At 43.1% G+C, this 19,140-nt stretch overlaps 1 protein-coding gene across 1 annotated transcript; it reads right to left on the bottom strand.

The window, feature by feature from the left end:
* Positions 1 to 752: 752 nt before the first annotated feature.
* Positions 753 to 16,133, bottom strand: LOC311134911 (enhancer of mRNA-decapping protein 3-like). Its single transcript, XM_084168676.1, has 7 exons — positions 15,987 to 16,133; positions 15,611 to 15,786; positions 10,541 to 10,758; positions 5,833 to 6,183; positions 4,156 to 4,309; positions 3,486 to 3,703; positions 753 to 3,021 (listed from the first exon to the last, which is right to left on the bottom strand). The coding sequence occupies exons 2-7, from the start codon at positions 15,772 to 15,774 to the stop codon at positions 2,687 to 2,689; spliced, it is 1,440 nt and encodes a 479-aa protein (XP_084024802.1). The 5' UTR covers positions 15,775 to 15,786; positions 15,987 to 16,133; the 3' UTR covers positions 753 to 2,686.
* Between the last annotated feature and the right edge of the window lie 3,007 nt (positions 16,134 to 19,140).

The following is a 19,140-nucleotide window of genomic DNA, read 5'->3' as shown; positions in this document are numbered from 1 at the left end:
CATTTCCTCATTATACAACTTATTACAGCCGTCATGTAGAAATGTACTGTAGAAATATCTAGAACTGAGCTTGTTCACATTAGCACTTTGAAACTGAAGGAAATCACATTGGCAACAGATCTCCTTCTCAACCAAAAGGTTGAACAAAATAAATATCATGTTATGTCATGCCACTGCGCCACTCAGTGGTCTAAGGCACTGCATCGCAGTGCTAACTGTGCCACTAGAGATCCTGGTTCGAATCCAGGCTCTGTCGCAGCCGGCCGCGACCGGGAGACTCATGGGCGGCGCACAATTGGCCCAGCGTCGTCCAGGGTAGGGGAGGGAATGGCCGGCAGGGATGTAGCTCAGTTGATAGAGCATGGCGTTTGCAACGCCAGGGTTGTGGGTTCGATTCCCACGGGGGGCCAGTATAAAAAAAATATATATATATGTGTTCACTAACTGTAAGTCGCTCTGGATAAGAGCGTCTGCTAAATGACTAAAATGTTTAAAAAATGTAAAAATGCTATATATTTTGTTTGTTGAAACACAAAGACATATCCTCTTTGCACAGCAATCACTTCAAGTGCAGGTAGTAGAATGATGCAAATTGTTGCTTAGTTTTGTAGACTAATTGACATTTGGTTTAGGCAAGTCTCTGTAAAGACTGTAAAGTCTCTGTAAAGACTGTAAAGTCTCTGTAAAGACTGCAAAGTCTCAGTAAAGACTGCAAAGTCTCTGTAAAGACCGTAAAGTCTCTGTAAAGACCGTAAAGTCTCTGTAGAGACTAAAGTCTCTTTAAAGTCTCTGTTAGGAATGTAACGTCTCTGTGAATACTATACAGTATGTGTGAAGACTGTAAATTCTCTGCAAAGACTGTAAAGTCTCTGAAAAGAATGTAAAGTATCTGTAGAGACTGTAAAGTCTCCGTAAAGTCTCTGTGATGACTGTAAAGTCTCTGTGAAGACTGGAAAGTCTCTGTGAAGACTGGAAAGTCTCTGTGAAGACTGGAAAGTCTCTGTAAAGACTCTGTAGAGACTAAAGTCTCTAAAGTCTCTGTGAGGACTGTAAAGTCTCTGTGAAGACTCAAGTATGTGTGAAGACTGTAAAGTCTCTGTAAAGACTGCAAAGTCTCTGCAAAGACTAAAGTATCTGCAAATAATGTAAAGTCTCTGCAGAGACGGTAAAGTCTTCGTAAAGTCTCTGTGAGAACTGTGAAGTATATGTGAAGACTGTAAAGTATCTGTAAAGACAGGAAAGTATCTGTAAAGACAGGAAAGTCTCTGTACAGACTGTAAAATCCAGAGGTAGAAGATAAAGAGGATCACATCAAGTGAGTGTCTCACCTTTACATACCAAAGAAAGCAGACATCTTGCGGTAACATTTTGCATGACTGTTTTCACACAACTTTCACTAAGAGAGGACATAATAGGTCTTTGTATTAGACTGAGCAAAACATCCCTCCAACCTTTCCTGTGCCATCTACAGGCAATAGGCTCAGGCTTGGTCTACAGCAGTACCAAGACACCAACAGAGAGTGATCTGAGGCACCCTTTTATACTCATCACATTATCAGAAAATAACATGCCATGACGTTAGTTAGTAGAGGCAAGGAAGCAGATTTTGTTTTACATCCGCAGGGGAACAGAACATAAAATAAAAGATCAACTAAAAAGAAGACAATTGTTCTGAGATCACATCTAACAAAGTAATCCTATTGCCCTGAGACATGGCTGTAGACTCCTTAGGCCTGTGACGATTCCTGTCCTGTCGGCAGCGTACTTGCTCCCCTGGACTGGGACAACCCCCTGGGCCTGTGACGATTCCTGTCCTGTCGGCAGCGTACTTGCTCCCCTGGACTGGGACAACCCCCTGGGCCTGTGACAGTTCCTGTCCTGTCGGCAGCGTACTTGCTCCCCTGGACTGGGACAACCCCCTGGGCCTGTGACGGTTCCTGTCCTTGTGACGGCAGCGTACTTGCTCCCCTGGACTGGGACAGCCCCCTGGGCCTGTGACGGTTCCTGTCCTTGTGACGGCAGCGTACTTGCTCCCCTGGACATGTTGAATCACTTGACTGTACCCAAGACAGTACACGTAGCGATAACCTACCTTCTTACCCTCCACAGAAACGGAGGTTGCTGATCTGGATGAGATGGGCTCTCCACATCGACAGCAGGCCGCTGACTGGTGGTTAGTTTTTCTGTCTCGGCCTCATGGTTTCATGGTTTCTGGAACCCAACATTGTCTGAGGATATAGTCTATATTATAAAGGATATAGTCATAGTTAACAGCCATGTCTCAGGGCGTCATCATAATCCCTCTCCTCTCATTCCTTGGTTCAATCCTGGAAAAGGATTGTATGAATGTATATTGGACATATAACTGCATTAGTAATAAAATGAATTTAAGGCTTGCTTGTAGTCAAATCCCCCAAACTGGGGTCGCGTTCATTAGGGCACTCCAACAAGCAAAGTTCAGATACTAACCTCCTCGTTTCATTTCATTTTTTTTAGTTTTCTTCCTTTTCGCGCATACTGAACACTACCCTGAATAGTCAGGGTGAGAGCTCAAAGTTCAATCTGAAGGTCAAAGGTTGCAGTCCAGTTAAAACACAGTTCAAATTACTTATCATAACAAATGTAGGGTACGCCCCCAGAGATGTAGGGTACGCCCAAGAGTCAATGTGTATTTCGAACCCTTCAGTTACGCAGAGTGCAATGGCACCACAAACTTACAACCGAACGGAGAATGATACTTGATCCCGACCTCCTGGAACACCTGTCTGGGAACCCCAATATCACACAGGTAGACCCTGCCTGCATCCTCCGACAGCGGCAGCGGAAGGCCCAGAGACAGTGTCCACTTGGCTTCTACGGCATGGCCCTGTCCGCCGACTGGAGGATCCAGGCTGAGCACGGGAGCTCTGTTCTGGTTGGCCCAGTCCGCAGCGGCCTGGTACCACGGCTGGTCCATAATCAAGGCGTTCTCGTGACAGTCCAGGCAGTTGATGATGAGGTCCACAGGGCTGTCTGGAAGCTCTGGGAGGAGGACAGAGAGATGAGATGAAACATTGTAACTTTAGGTTAACATTCTGGGACGTTTTCTCTTCTTCCTCTTCTATACAGATTAACCCAAGACCTAGATTAAAATGGCTTTTTATTCCAGGACTAGGTATAACCTGTGTCTGAACCAGGAAACCGTCCGTTAGATGACGGCATGCACTTTACAGAGAGCGCTTGCTCACACCTGATAATAAAGACATAGACAGGAACAGATTACTGGCATTATGAATACCTGACCTACCATTACGTAACATCGACTAACCCTAAACTCCATGACACAGAACAGACACATCCATCCAACACCTTGAATACTGGAGACCGGGTTTGCCCTCGGTCTTGGTGCAGAGGGTGAGCTGGCTAGAGTCCTACCACTACATAAACAGCAGATCACTGGTTCATAACAATTGATCCAACAATTGATCCAACAATTGATCCAACACCTTGAATAACGGAGACCTGTTTGCCCTCTGTCTTGGTGTAGAGGTTGAGCTCGCTGGCGACGGCGTCCAGCACCTTGACAAAGTTAGGCAGGAAGAGTATGACCTCCACCTCGTGGTTGGCCAGGTGACGAGCACAGCTGATGCCCTGAGCTCCCTGGACATGAGGGCCGCAGAGTAAAGCCACAGTGGGCTGCTGGTGCACGTTCTTAGGGGTCAGTCTGTAATGAATGAAAGGTTAGGGTTAGGCTTGACGTCTTGGAGGGAGTAGAGGCAGTATGTGATGCCCTGAGCTCCCTGGACATGAGGGCCACAGAGTGGGGCCACCGTGGGCCGCTGGTGGACCTTCTTAGGGGTCAGTCTGGAGGGAGTAGAGGCAGTATGCATCATAAGATGATTCGGTTTTTGTGTGTCTAGCAATACATATTGGAGGATACAAACCAATAAACCATTTAACTTAGTCTGATAAAGCTGTACAACACCAAATAAGTGGACAAAATAAGCACTACAAATCTATAAATAGCATTGTGATAATCTTGAATTGTAAATACTTGCATCTACAAAACAGATGGCCTGGGACATGGACTCATTTAGAGTACTTTTTGAGGTCTCAAAACGCCCGACAAATGTTTATTTATGAGTCGTGTCGTGGTGTGGAAGGATGTGTGCTTACCTGTTGGGCCCGCCCAGCAGCGTCAGGGCCATCTGACTGGCACAAACACCTGTCATCTCCAGCCTCCTCTCCAATGAGAGGCCATGACGCTCAGCTACTGACAACAGACGCTTGTGCAGCTCATAGGAAATACAGGGCACCACCAGGCCTGAATCTACAGAGAAACACAGAGGGTGAGGGTAGAGAGACAGAGAGGGACATTGGCTGTGAATAAACAGACAGGTAACACTTTTAAAAGTTAAAGACTATTGATATTTCTTTATCTTTTCATCTTCTGCTGGTTAGAAAGAGCGGCAGCGACCGACAGCACTAATCACAGTTCTCTCGTCTATACGAAGTCAGCTGCCGCTGTATTGAAGCCATTGGACGCAGTTTATCATAGCGCATTATCGCGGCCGATTCGTTCAGTGTCATTGCATTTTGTATCAAAAAAGTAGGCTGGCCCTCGTTGAAGTCTCGTAGATCGATGCATTGCACTCTTTTTTTGTCTATAAAGCCCTCCTGCATAAACTTCCGCCAGACCTTACCTCATTGTTAACCTTCGGACGTATAAGAAGTTACCAGACAGGACTCAGGGATGGCTAACCCTGGAGATCCCACCACCCAGTTAGGGAATTCTGCTTTTTTATAAAAATGTTGCGCCTCTCACGTGGAATGATCTCCAAAAAAGTATTTAAAGTTGGTGGATTCGGTGGCTCCAGGGCAATTCAAGCAGATGTTATAGAGCCTTTTTAATGAAGAGAAGTGTTTGTTTCACATGATTGTGTTCTGCTTTTTATGTATTGTATAATTGATGTGTACAAAACATTATGAACACTTGCTCTTTCCGTGACATAGCTTTCACCTTCTCCGTCTATGATCCCTTATTGATGTCACCTGTTAAATCCACTTCAATCAGTGTAGATGAAGGGGAGGAGACGGGTTAAAGGATGATTTTTCAGTATTGAGACGACTGAGACATGGATTGTGTATGTGTGCCATTCAGAGGGTGATTCAAGTGCCTTTGAACGTGGTATGGTAGTAGGTGCCAGGCACACCGGTTTGTGTCAAGAACTGCAACGCTGCTGGGTTTTTCACGCTCAACAGTTTCCCCGTGTGTATCAAGAATGGTCCACCACCCAAAAGGACATCCAGCCAATTTGACAACTGTGGGAAGCACTGGAGTAGACATGGGCCAGCATCCCTGTGGAACGCTTTCAACACCTTGATCCATGCCCCGGTGAATTGAGGGGAGGGGGGGGGGGGGGGGGGGGTGTGCAACTCAATATTAGGAAGGTGTTCCTGATGTTTGGTATCACTCAGTGTAGATATGTACAGTGTAATTGTTGTTTACCGCAGGGCTCATCTGTGAAAGAGACTGTGTTCTAAACACGAGTACCTGCTTAAATAAAGGTGAAATAATTTTTTTTCCCCAAACGAACGGAAAGAATAAGCATCATCTAAAATCAGATTCATTTGTAGATCACATTTTTTAAATTTTTAGTCATTTAGCAGACGCTCTTATCCAGAGCGACTTACAGGAGCAATTAGGGTTAAGTGCCTTGCTCAAGGGCACATCGACAGATTTTTCACCTAGTCGGCTCGGGGATTAGAACCAGCGACCTTTCGGTTACTGGCACAACGCTCTTAACCACTGAGCTACCTGCCGCCCCAGAAAAGAAAAGAGAAGATGCGTACCAGTGCAATACTCTTTACCCCCAGGCTGTGGGACAGCTATCTGCCTGTACACCACAGGTTTGGTCTCTAGAATGTTCTTGTCGTGGCGGTATTGCGACGACGTCTGCTCCTGCGGCGTACCGTGCGACCGGGCCCCGTTACCGCGGCGATCCGACCCGTCGATCTGCGAGAACACGGCAGCTTTGTCGAACAGCGCCAGGTTCCCCTCGAAGTCAAAGTCTGTGTCCAGGCCGTCGTCCATATTGTCCCCGAAACACTCATCGTCCCTGTGCTGCCTCTGACCCACTCCTCCGTTCTTCACGCCGTTCTTCTTGGGGGTGACCTGGTTGGCGCCCCGACTACTGGACGACCCTGTGATACCCCAAAACAAAAGCAGTTTAGAAAATCAGAGACTGCTGACACAATATGCAATCAGGAAATGTAATGAATTGATGATTTTCATTCAACTACCATCCTCATTAGTAGGTATCTACCAAACGCTAACTAGTCTCTGGTCAACTACCATCCTCATTAGTAGGTATCTACCAAACGCTAACTAGTCTCTGGTCAACTATCATTCTCACTAGTAGGTATCTACCAAACGCTAACTAGTCTCTGGTCAACTACCATCCTCATTAGTAGGTATCTACCAAACGCTAACTAGTCTCTGGTCAACTACCATCCTCACTAGTAGGTATCTACCAAACGCTAACTAGTCTCTGGTCAACTACCATCCTCATTAGTAGGTATCTACCAAACGCTAACTAGTCTCTGGTCCTCAACAAGAGGTAAACTTGGGTCGTGTTCATTAGGGCACACAACAGTTTGCAACTAGTGTTGGCGCAAGTGTCAAGTTTGTTTGCAATTTCGTAATGTAAAAACTGCCGCACTTCAGCTCCAGCTTCTGAACTTGCCAGGTTCGGCAATTTACCTGTCTAACATCAGAGGTGGGAGGGGTGGCAATATTTGAGGTGTCTCCTTAAAAGAAAAGAATGTTGTTATATTGTTGTTGTTCATCTACAGTGGGGAAAAAAAGTATTTAGTCAGCCACTATTTGTGCAAGTTCTCCCACTTAAAAAGATGAGAGAGGCCTGTAATTTTCATCATAGGTACACGTCAACTATGAAAGACAAATTGAGAAAAAAAATTCCAGAAAATCACATTGTAGGATTTTTAATGAATTTATTTGCAAATTATGGTGGAAAATAAGTATTTGGTCACCTACAAACAAGCAAGATTTCTGGCTCTCACAGACCTGTAACTTCTTCTTTAAGAGGCTCCTCTGTCCTCCACTCGTTACCTGTATTAATGGCATCTGTTTGAACTTGTTATCAGTATAAAAGACACCTGTCCACAACCTCAAACAGTCACGCTCCAAACTCCACTATGGCCAAGACCAAAGAGCTGTCAAAGGACACCAGAAACAAAATTGTAGACCTGCACCAGGCTGGGAAGACTGAATCTGCAATAGGTAAGCAGCTTGGTTTGAAGAAATCAACTGTGGGAGCAATTATTAGGAAATGGAAGACATACAAGACCACTGATAATCTCCCTCGATCTGGGGCTCCACGCAAGATCTCACCCCGTAGGGTCAAAATGATCACAAGAACGGTGAGCAAAAATCCCAGAACCACACGGGGGGACCTAGTGAATGACCTGCAGAGAGCTGGGACCAAAGTAACAAAGCCTACCATCAGTAACACACTACGCCGCCAGGGACTCAAATCCTGCAGTGCAAGACGTGTCCGCCTGCTTAAGCCAGTACATGTCCAGGCCTGTCTGAAGTTTGCTAGAGTGCATTTGGATGATCCAGAAGAGGATTGGGAGAATGTCATATGGTCAGATGAAACCAAAATATAACTTTTTGGTAAAAACTCAACTCGTCGTGTTTGGAGGACAAAGAATGCTGAGTTGCATCCAAATAACACCATACCTACTGTGAAGTATGGGGGTGGAAACATCATGCTTTGGGGCTGTTTTACTGCAAAGGGACCAGGACGACTGATCTGTGTAAAGGAACGAATGAATGGGGCCATGTATCGTGAGATTTTGAGTGAAAACCTCCTTCCATCAGCAAGGGCATTGAAGATGAAACGTGGCTGGGTCTTTCAGCATGACAATGATCCCAAACACACCGCCCGGGCAATGAAGGAGTGGCTTCGTAAGAAGCATTTCAAGGTCCTGGAGTGGCCTAGCCAGTCTCCTGATCTCAACCCCATAGAAAATCTTTGGAGGGAGTTGAAAGTCTGTGTTGCCCAGCGACAGCCCCAAAACATCACTGCTCTAAAGGAGATATGCATGGAGGAATGGGCCAAAATACCAGCAACAGTGTGTGAAAACCTTGTGAAGACTTACAGAAAACGTTTGACCTGTGTCATTGCCAACAAAGGGTATATAACAAAGTATTGAGAAACTTTTGTTATTGACCAAATACTTATTTTCCACCATAATTTGCAAATATGTTCATAAAAAATCCTACAATGTGATTTTCTGGAAAAAAAATGCTCATTTTGTCTGTCATAGTTGACGTGTACCTATGATGAAAATTACAGGCCTCTCTCATCTTTTTAAGTGGGAGAACTTGCACAATTGGTGGCTGACTAAATACTTTTTTTCCCCACTGTATGTGCTCTGTCGCTATGTTCTATCGATTTCCCGGGATAATTTCATGTATTCATGTGTATCTAAGCCATTGCTGTTCAAGGAGGTCAGAGATTGGGCCGATAAGACGTAGCATTGCGACAAAGCCATTCTCACCACACTGGAAGTTAATAGGAATACGACTTTTAGATTGCAAAAAATGTTAGATTTGTCTTTTCTCGAATGAGCCATTGATCATATTTTTTGCGATATTCCTACCTCGAGAAATGTGTAATTTAACAGAGGGTCTAACACATTCCTCCTATTGATCTGCCTCTTCAATCCAAGTTGCATTGCATGGTGCCGTTGTATGGCCGTTGCGAATGAACATGGTGAGATTGTAGACCCCTAAATTGATAGTGCAGTTTGTTTAGGCGATTTTACAGCTAACTAGCTACTTCACATGCTGATATTGACCTTGGTACTATTGTGTGTAGCTACGTTTGCTTGCTAGCTAGCCATCTAGCCCATAGAGAAAGCATTGCATTGTGGATTTTGTAGTCCACTTGAGCTGCAACAGATTTCCACAATGATTTTATATGTTTCTACCAACTTTATTATAAAGATAAAATGAAATCTTTGTTAAGAAAAAATATTGTTCTCACAGTGTTATTGAACACTGTAAATTATAGGAATTAGTGCCTTTGGGTGGATTTTTCCTTTAAAAACAAGCGCATGTGTGACAGTTTCATGCAGCGCTAATGGGAAGTTTTAAGACCTACCAAAAGCAGGTCTTTTAACAGTAACAAAGTTGATAATGGCATAGATTTGGAGAGTGGAAGCGCAGCATATCCAGCCGTGACCAGTGCCCTATCTAGTTCCCCAGAGTCAGATTAACTCGTGGATGCCATTTTTATGTCTGCATCCAGTATGAAGGAAGTTCGAGGTAGTTTCGCGAGCCAATGCTAACTAGCGTTATCGCAATGACTGGAAGTCTACGGTATCTACTAGCATGCTAGCGGTTACTATACACTTCCAGTCATTGAGCTAACGCTAGTCGGCAACTTCAAACTGCACGCAGAGACATAAAAATGGTATCCATGAGTTAATCTGACTCTGGGGAAGTAGATAAAGGGATTCATTGCTAAAATCCTGAAGTATCCCTTTAAATGATTCAGTCCTATAATGCAGTATCAATGCAGGAGTCGGCGTGCAAGGTGTCGAGGAATCAATTATTTTGGAGTCGACGCCACCACTACAACATCGTCGTTAACAGTTGGAAAAATGTCAGGGAAAGGCAAGCGAAAGCAGTGAAGTCCTATATGGCAATACTGTGAGAAGTTAAATGAGAAGGAAATGCAGACTTTGTGAGGTGGAATTGAGGTACAATAATGGTAGTACGGGTGCAATGCTTAACCATCTGAAAGGGAGGCACCGTGAGACCCAAACCATCTGAAAGGGAGGCACCGTGAGACCCTAACCATCTGAAAGGGACGCACAGTGAGACCCTAACCATTGCTGGCAGCAGCACAGCTGCATTGTGAATTCACATGGAATTTTATGGACTTTTCATATTGTTTTAATGGAAAACCGAATCTATTGACGCCTAATGAACATGATGACCCTGCAGTGTGCCGGTTCTATTGATGCCTAATGAACAGGACCCTGCAGTGTGCCGGTTCTATTGATACCTAATGAACAGGACCCTGCAGTGTGCCGGTTCTATTGACGCCTAATGAACATGATGACCCTGCAGTGTGCCGGTTCTATTGATGCCTAATGAACAGGACCCTGCAGTGTGCCGGTTCTATTGATACCTAATGAACAGGACCCTGCAGTGTGCCGGTTCTATTGACGCCTAATGAACATGACCCTGCAGTGTGCCGGTTCTATTGACGCCTAATGAACATGATGACCCTGCAGTGTGCCGGTTCTATTGACGCCTAATGAACATGACCCTGCAGTGTGCCGGTTCTATTGACGCCTAATGAACATGATGACCCTGCAGTGTGCCGGTTCTATTGATACCTAATGAACATGATGACCCTGCAGTGTGCCGGTTCTATTGACGCCTAATGAACACGACCCTGCAGTGTGCCGGTTCTATTGATGCCTAATGAACATTACCCTGCAGTGTGCCGGTACTTACAGGAGTTGTGTCTCCGTCGGAAGCCCTTGGGCTGGCCTGGCACCTCCAGGTGTTTATCTCCAGAACTTTTAGAGCACTGCTGCTGTGGTGAAGCCAGCCTCTCCTGGGTCCTGTGGTGTCCTCTGTGTGGGACCGACACTGGAGCGCTGATCTTCTGAACCACACCACCTCTGCCGCTCACTATGTCCAGGACCTTAAGCTCCTTGATGTCCATGGCACTGTGGGAGAAAAGACAGTCATATACAGGCTTTGATTTAGTTGGCATGGTACTGTGGTAGACAACAGGCAATTCTAGACTGAGTGAAAATAGAATTGATCTCAACCCCTGGTAGACAATCATATAGCCTATAGGCAATTGGTTTGACAACTTTGAAGGTCTTTTCTACTGAGTGAATTCATGCGGTGTACATTTGTATAATTTGACAAGATGGAAGTGTGAAACAGCCTGTCTTTTTGGGGTCTGAGACAGACAATCAACTGTTGGTTTGCACATGTAAGGCCTATGTCAAATTGGCAAAATATACAGGGGTGAGTTTCCCAAAAGCTTTGTAGTACTAAGATCATTTTTCATCCATTACCTACAATCAGTGTTTGACTTGTTTTTAGGTTCAGGAACTCTGCAATAAAATTATTATTTACAATGACGGCCTACCAAAAGGCAAAAGGCCTCCTGCGGGGACGGGGGCAGGGATTACAAATAAAAATATAGCATTATTTACAATAGTGTTGCACGGTATACCGAAACGTATGTACTTTTTCGTTACTAGAACATGAAAAACGGTTCGGTACTATAATTTTTGTGTCTCATGTCATATACTGATTGAGAGAGGATCAAGTCTGTCTTTCAGCTCAGCCGATGTCCCCTTATAAACGGGAGCGCACCGTTCATACCTCTTGCCTGCTCCACTTACTCATTGTTAAGAGAGTCTGCCATGAGGGAACCACTGAACTCACTGGAGTCTAGGCTGCATCACCACGTGTGCATTAACCCTGGATGACTGGCAGGGGGCGCCACCACTTGCGATGTGTATTAACCCTGGATGACTGGCAGGGGGCGCTGTATTGAAGCCATCTTGGAACTCCTCCACTGTAGAAAATATTTTGGAAGCTACAGATGGCTTAGTTGACAACATCACGAAAACGATGCCAATCGCTTCAAAATGGGACAGAAGTCCTTGAGTTGTTGTGATTCTGGATGGCCAGATAGCTACCAACAAATGACAAGAAACTGCCATGTGGAAGCATGTTTTATCTTGTTCTTGATACCATGTCTTGTTTTGAGGTGTTTTGACTGATTTCATGTCAATGCTAATATGGCTCAAATTCATTAGCTAGCTAACCAACAACTGTAACGAGAAAACAACCTCATTGTGCAAATTTATTTACGTTTTCAATAAACATTGGAAGCCAACACGGTCTGATTTGCACCATAGTTGCGCACGTGCCGTTTTTTTTTTGTTGCTAAACAACCAACCTGTCTAAAGCAGGAATGGGGGCGACAGAAAGAACAGAACTCATCAGGAGGGGCCAACAATATACAAGTGCTCATTGTGCAAATGTATTTACGTTTTCAATAAACATTGGAGACCAAATATAGTTTATGTCAACAACATGTAAACTATATAAAAACACAACATGCAACAATTTCAAAGATGTGACTGTGTTACAGTTCATGTAAGGAAATCAGTCAATTGAAATGCAGTTATTATTATTATTAGGCCCTAATCTATAGATTTCACATGACTGGGAATACAGATATGCATCTGTTGGTCATATATATCCCCCCCCCCAAAAAAAAACAACAACATATTTGCTTGTTTTCATTGATAAATCGGAGAATATAATATGTGTGCGCCCGTGAACGAGTGTTAAAACCCTGCCTGGAAAACGCCCTCCATTCACCTTTTACGGTAGCAAAAAAACGCCATCATTTGCTGTATGATTTGGAAATGTTGGAACTGAATCTAAACGAAAGTGGAATCGCAAGTTTGATCACATTTCTGTAGAGGTCTGGGCAGAATGTGTTAATCTTTTGCAGTGACTTTCAAACTACACTGAACAAAAATATAAACGCAACATGCAACAATTTCAAAGATTTTACTGAGTTACAGTTCATATAAGGAAATCAGTCAATTTTAAATAAATTCATTAGGTCCTAATCTATGGATTTCACATGACTGGGAATACAGATATGCATCTGTTAGTCACATATACCTTTAAAAAAAAGGTAGGGGTGTGGATCAGAAAACCAGTCAGTATCTGGTATGACCACTATTTGCCTCATGCAGCGCGACACATCTCCTTTGCATAGAGTTGATCAGGCTGTTGATTGTGGCCTGTGGAATGTTGTCCCACTCCTCTTCAATGGCTGTCCGAAGTTGGTGGATATTGGCGGGAACTGGAACGCGGTGTCGTACACGTCTACCACTGCCACGGGCCACGCTGTTCAAAACGTTGACATCAGCAAACCGCTCGCCCACACCACGCCATACACGCTGTCTGCCATCTGCCCGGTACAGTTGAAACCAGGATTCATCCGTGAAGCGCACACTTCTCTAGTGACAAGACAGGAACCGTCACCGGCCCAGGGGGGCTGTCCCAGTCCAGTGGCCATCGAAGGTGAGCATGAAGCCAAACTGCAGTCAGGTCAAGACCCTGAGACGGTTTCTGACAGTTTGTGCAGAAATTCTTTGGTTGTGCAAACCCACAGTTTCATCAGCTGTCTGGGTGGCTGGTCTCAAGACGATCCCGCATGTGAAGAAGCCGGATGTGGAGGTCCTGGGCTGGCGTGGTTACACTTGGTCTGCGGTTGTGAGGCCGGTTGGACATACTGCCAAATTCTCTAAAACAACGTTGGAGGTGGCTTATGGTAGAAAATGTACATTAAATTCTCTGGTAACAGCTCTGGTGGTCATTCCTGCAGTCAGCATGCCAATTGCACACTCCCTCAAAACTTGAGACATCTGTGCCATTGTCTTGTGTGACAGAACTGCACATTGTAGAGTGGGCTTTTATTGTCCCCAGCACAAGGTGCACCTGTGTAATGACCTTGCTTTTTAATCAGCTTCTTGATATGCCACACCTGTCAGGTGGATGGATTATCTTGGCAAAGGAGAAATGCTCACTAAAAAGGGATGTAAACAAATTTGTGCACAAAATTTGAGAGAAATAAGCTTTTTTGTGCGTATGGAACATTTCTGGGATCTTTTATTTCAGCTCATGAAACCAACTCTTTACATGTTGCGTTTATATCTTTGTTTGGTGTACATGTTATTTGTCCTTGAAACATTTAATTGAAATAATGTAGAATTCCATTCATTCCTATGGAGGACTGCTCCTACTGGGGAGTGACAATATGGCCGCCGGTGGCTTCAAAGCCTCTCAATGGCCAATACATATCATCAGCAATCTAGGGTTTATATACATCATTGATAATGCAAAGCAGCATGTAGAAATGTTGAAACTGTTAATTACTATTCCCAAAACAATGTCCAGTACAGGCTAGAACACTTCAATGCAAGAATATACCGGTAGCTTACAGCTTTGTAGGCTAACTTTCCTTGCCAACATAAATTCACTATCCTAGTACCTTGTTTGCGATAATATGCTAACCATAACGCAAAATATGAATAAGCTTCTTCTACGCAAATGTTGTTGATCAGCACAATAAAATAAGTCCCGAATAGAAGGTTAACAGATAGTTTTTCATCTGTCATGAAATCAGCTGAAACAAGCTCAATAACTCATTATATGCACACAAGCCTATTGAATATGCATTCACCTGTATTGTCACTCACAGGGCCCTACAAACTCACTCCAACACACACACAAACACTGGCTCCATCATTTTCTCACTCACACATAATATGCACATATATTTATACTGACTCTACACACACCCACCCACTCACATACAAGCTGCGGCTACTCTGTTTATCTTATATCCTGTTGCCTAGTCACCTTACCTCTTTACATATCTACCCCCAAGCCATAAGACTCCTGAACAGCTAATCATGGCTGCCCAGACTATTTGCACTGCCCCCCCCCCCCCTCTATTACGCTGCTGCTACTCTGTTTACTATTTATGCATAGTCACTTTAACTCTACCCACATGTACATATTACCTTAATTACCTCGACTAGCCGGTGCCCCCGCACATTGACTCTGTACCAGTACCCCCCGTATATAACCTCCCTACTGTTATTTTACTTCACTGCTGCTCTTTAGTTATTATTTTATTATTTTTTTTACTTAACACTTATTTAACTTTTTTCTTTTTAAAAAACTGCATTGTTGGTTAAGGGCTTGTAAGTAAGCATTTCACTGTAATGTCTACAACTGTTGTATTCGGCGCATGTGGCAAATAAAATTATATTTGATTTAGATTTGATTTGATCTACCTCCATCACGCTAGTATCCCTGAACATGTAAATATGGTATTGGAACGTACTTTTTAAATATTTCCTGTATATTGTATGCTTACTTACTTCCTTTATTGTGCATTTCATATTTCTCGTGTGAATTTTTTGATTATTGCATGTTATTGATTATTGCATTGTTGGGTTTTGTGAGTTTGCAAGAAAGGCATTTCACTGAACTTGTGCATGTGACATTAAAACTTGTGAATAGGCCTTGATTTACCCAGTTTATCAATAGAGATTTACCATTCAAATCAATTATTGCCATTGTGTTGTTATGTAGTTATAGGCAAACAAAAGTATAATTGATTGTATGATTCATTAATTGATTCATTAATGTATTCATTCTAAAAATCTAACATTTCAAATGTAATGATATGGAACTCAAAAGATCTATCTGGATCAAGTGTCATTCTTTGACTTTGGCTAATACACCTTTTTTTTTTGCCTTGGTATCGTTTTGGTATCATTTTGGAATCGTTTTGGTATCAAGTATCGTGATTAATCCAGTATCATGATAATAAACCTGGTAAAAATTCAAAATTCTGGTATCCTGACAACACAAGCATACAATACAGTTATTATGATCTTAGTATTACAACACTTTCAGGAAAGATAAGAACATTTCCATGAAAATAATAAACAGTAGTACCTAAAAGTGACCTCGGGCACAGGACACTTGACTCCATTGTGGAAGGGCTGCCTGAGGGAGATGGTCTGGCTGGATTGGTCCACAGACGACACCTCGCCTTGGTACACCCCCAGGGCTTCTCCGCAGTTTATCGAGACCAGACTACCCAACCAGTCTGCAGCCATCCTGTCTAGTGTCTAGTCAAAACAAGGAGAGCATGAACACATGTCATGATAACGTTTGAGTTTCAAGTTGAAATGTTAGCTGGCGAACATCTAGTTAGCTAACTCTAGCTGACGTTAGCAGCTAACTAACAACATGGCCTCTGACGACGTCTCATTTCGTCGTTCAGAATGGTAATACATGCCTTATTGTTTAATGGACAAAAGTACCATACCTTTTGTGATATTCCGTATAACGACTGTTTTAATTAAATATTTGAACGGTTGTCCAAATGGGCAATTTTAACGAAATGTATCAAAGCAAGCGTCCTTGGCTGAATGGTTAGCTTTGTTTCATTAGCATGAGTTAGCGTCGCACAACTTCCGGCGCGCGTAGCCATACACATTTCAAAATAAAAGTCATCACAGTTGCAGGGCGCATCTATTTGACCAGATATGAAACACACATTTCACAATGAAATGTATGTTTTTGTTATCACATTTAATTTTATGGAGTGAATATATATATATATAATTTCTTAAGAGTGTAAGCCGTTGTGGGGGGGTTCTAAGCTGACATATGGAATTGTTTTAAGATGGTCATTTTTTTATTTTTTTTTATTTTACCTTTATTTAACTAGGCAAGTCAGTTAAGAACAAATTCTTATTTACAATGACGGCCTACACCGGCCAAACCCGGACGACGCTGGGCCAATTGTGCGCCGCCCTATGGGACTCCCAATCACGGCCGGTTGTGATACAGCCTGGAATCGAACCAGGGGGTCTGTAGTGACACCTCAAGCACTGAGATGCAGTGCCTTAGACCGCTGCGCCACTCGATCTGCGCCACTGGATCATTTAGCTATTTGGTTTTGAATTTTAGGACCCCTTTATGTATCAAGAAAATATATCAATAAATTATTTGATTAAATATTGAATTTGGCCTTTACTACTATAGCCTATATAAACGCATTGAATAACACATTTATAAATAGCAAAAAAGACAGTCAAAAAATAAATTAGAAGGAATAAGGTTTTGAAGTGTCTGTCCTATATGTAGGAGATATACGTAAAAATGTATGCACACATGACTGTAAGTCGCTTTGGATAAAAGCGTCTGCTAAATGGCATATTATATTATTATTATTATTATTATTATATAAGAAAACTCAGGACATATATATATTCGTTTACATATTTAACCACTTTTTTGGGGTAGGCACAAAACGACCTCCATACTTCCATACAATTTTTTAACTGGTACCGGTTACCTTCAGAGGAGTCCCGTAACACTTGTGGGAGAACACCATTTTGTTTGTGAGAATCTCCCCTTTCCACAGTGGGGTCACATTAGTTTGTAGCTCAAATGGTTTGGATGCTACAAACAGAAGTTGGCACATCAGGTTACCGACTTCAGACTAGTAGGGCAAAGCAGAGAACACCATCCTGTTCGTTAAGAGTCTCCCCTTTCCATTGAGCGGTCATGGTTCTCACAAACACCGCTGTAGCTCGGCCACCTTCCGCCGCAGATGTGGAAGGCCGCCATAGATGGATGTGGTGGATTAAGACGCATCCCATGCAAAAACAACAACATAGCTCTATCTTAAACTGACGGATTTTACATTTATGTCATTTAGCAGACGCTCTTATCCAGAGCAACTTACAAATTGGTGCATTCACCTTATGATAGCCAGTGGGACAACCACTTTCCACATTTTTTAAATTTGTTTATTATTTGATAATAATAATAAAAAAAAAATATATATATATATATATGCCATTTAGCAGACGCTTTTATCCAAAGCGACTTACAGTCATGCATGCATACATTTTTTTTGTGTATGGGTGGTCCCGGGGATCGAACCCACTACCTTGGCGTTACAAGCGCCATGCTCTATATATATTTTGTGGGGGTGGGGTGGGGGGGGTAGAAGGATTACTTTTATACTATCCCAGGTATTCCTTAAAGAGGTAGGGTTTCAAGTGTCTCTGTCGTGAGGGAGCTTGTTCCACCATTGGGGTGCCAAAGCAGCTAACATTTTGATGGGGATTTTTTTATTATGTTACTTAGATTGACGCACCGGTGCGTCAATAGACTAGATTTATAATGTGATGATTTGACAGTAAAGTAATAATTGGTTTGGTTGATAAAACAAATAAATTACCCATGAAGTCACATCGAATATGGTGTGAATGAGAGAAAGTCTATATGACTAAATACAGAGATTTATTGCGCTCATAACACCACACATGATGTATGTGCAACAACCAACTGAGCTTGGAGACCTTTTCTCTCGAAGCTAGCGCCTACAGGTAATTGCCAAAATAAAGAGAACACTTGAGTAAATGAGGGATACAAAGTATATTGAAAGCAGGTGCTTCCACACAGGTGTGGTAGTCCTGAGTTAATTAAGCAATTAACATCCCATCATGCTTAGGGTCATGTAAAAAAAAATGCCCAGCTGCCCATTATATTGGCTACCATAGCTAGAAGAAGAGATCTCAGTGACTTTGAAAGAGGGGTCTCAAAGGAGCATAGGGGTTTAAAGTGTGTGTGTGTGTGTGTGTGTGTGTGTGTGTGTGTGTGTGTGTTTGTGTCAGGGTCTTAATAGAGGGTTTCAGGTCTCAGTCACCAGATCTCAACCCAATTGAACACTTATGGGAGATTTCGAAGCGACGCCTGAGACAGCGTTTTCCACCACCATCAACAAAAACACCAAATGATGGAATTTCTCGTAGAAGAATGATGTCACATCCCTCTAGTAGAGTTCCAGACACTTGCCAAGGCGCATTGAAGCTGTTCTGGCGGCTCGTGGTGGCCCAATGCCCTATTAAGACACTTCATGTTGGTGTATGTTATGATCTCAGTGGCTTGCAGTATTTCTCACTGTCCTGTTGAGACATAGCAAAAATAACAGTGTGTTATAATACGGCTCTTGGTCAAGTCATCATTTGTCACATCCGTCATGTTCCATACCGACATACAAACACAACCTCCCTTAAATCATGTGCATAACATTGTCTTGATTCAAATCTATAGAATAGGCCTACTTTTTCCAATGACATTAAAGGCCATATACCTGAATACATCTATCTTATTTTAATGTTTTGACACAAATACTTATTTCACAATGCTCGGTTGCAATGTGTGGGTGAATTAATTATTAAATGTACTGTATCTTTATGTAAATAATTGGTCGTGACAGGCTCCACAGAGTGGAACTCTTGTCATCTCATCATGTCAACAAACAGTAGGGCAGGCTGCTGAAGCAGCGAGGTCACAGGGAGACAATGTAGCCAGCCCAGGGTTGGACTTAGCACACCCACGCTCTGCAAGGCGTCCCTATGTATGCAGGTAACCATGACTACGTTCTGCCAGGGCTGCACTCT

This window comes from Coregonus lavaretus, assembly GCF_964263955.1.
Source record: "Coregonus lavaretus genome assembly, chromosome: 9".
NCBI lineage: Eukaryota > Metazoa > Chordata > Actinopteri > Salmoniformes > Salmonidae > Coregonus > Coregonus lavaretus.
The sequence above is the reverse complement of the archived record's forward strand: the minus strand, read 5'-3'. Positions and strand labels throughout refer to the sequence as shown.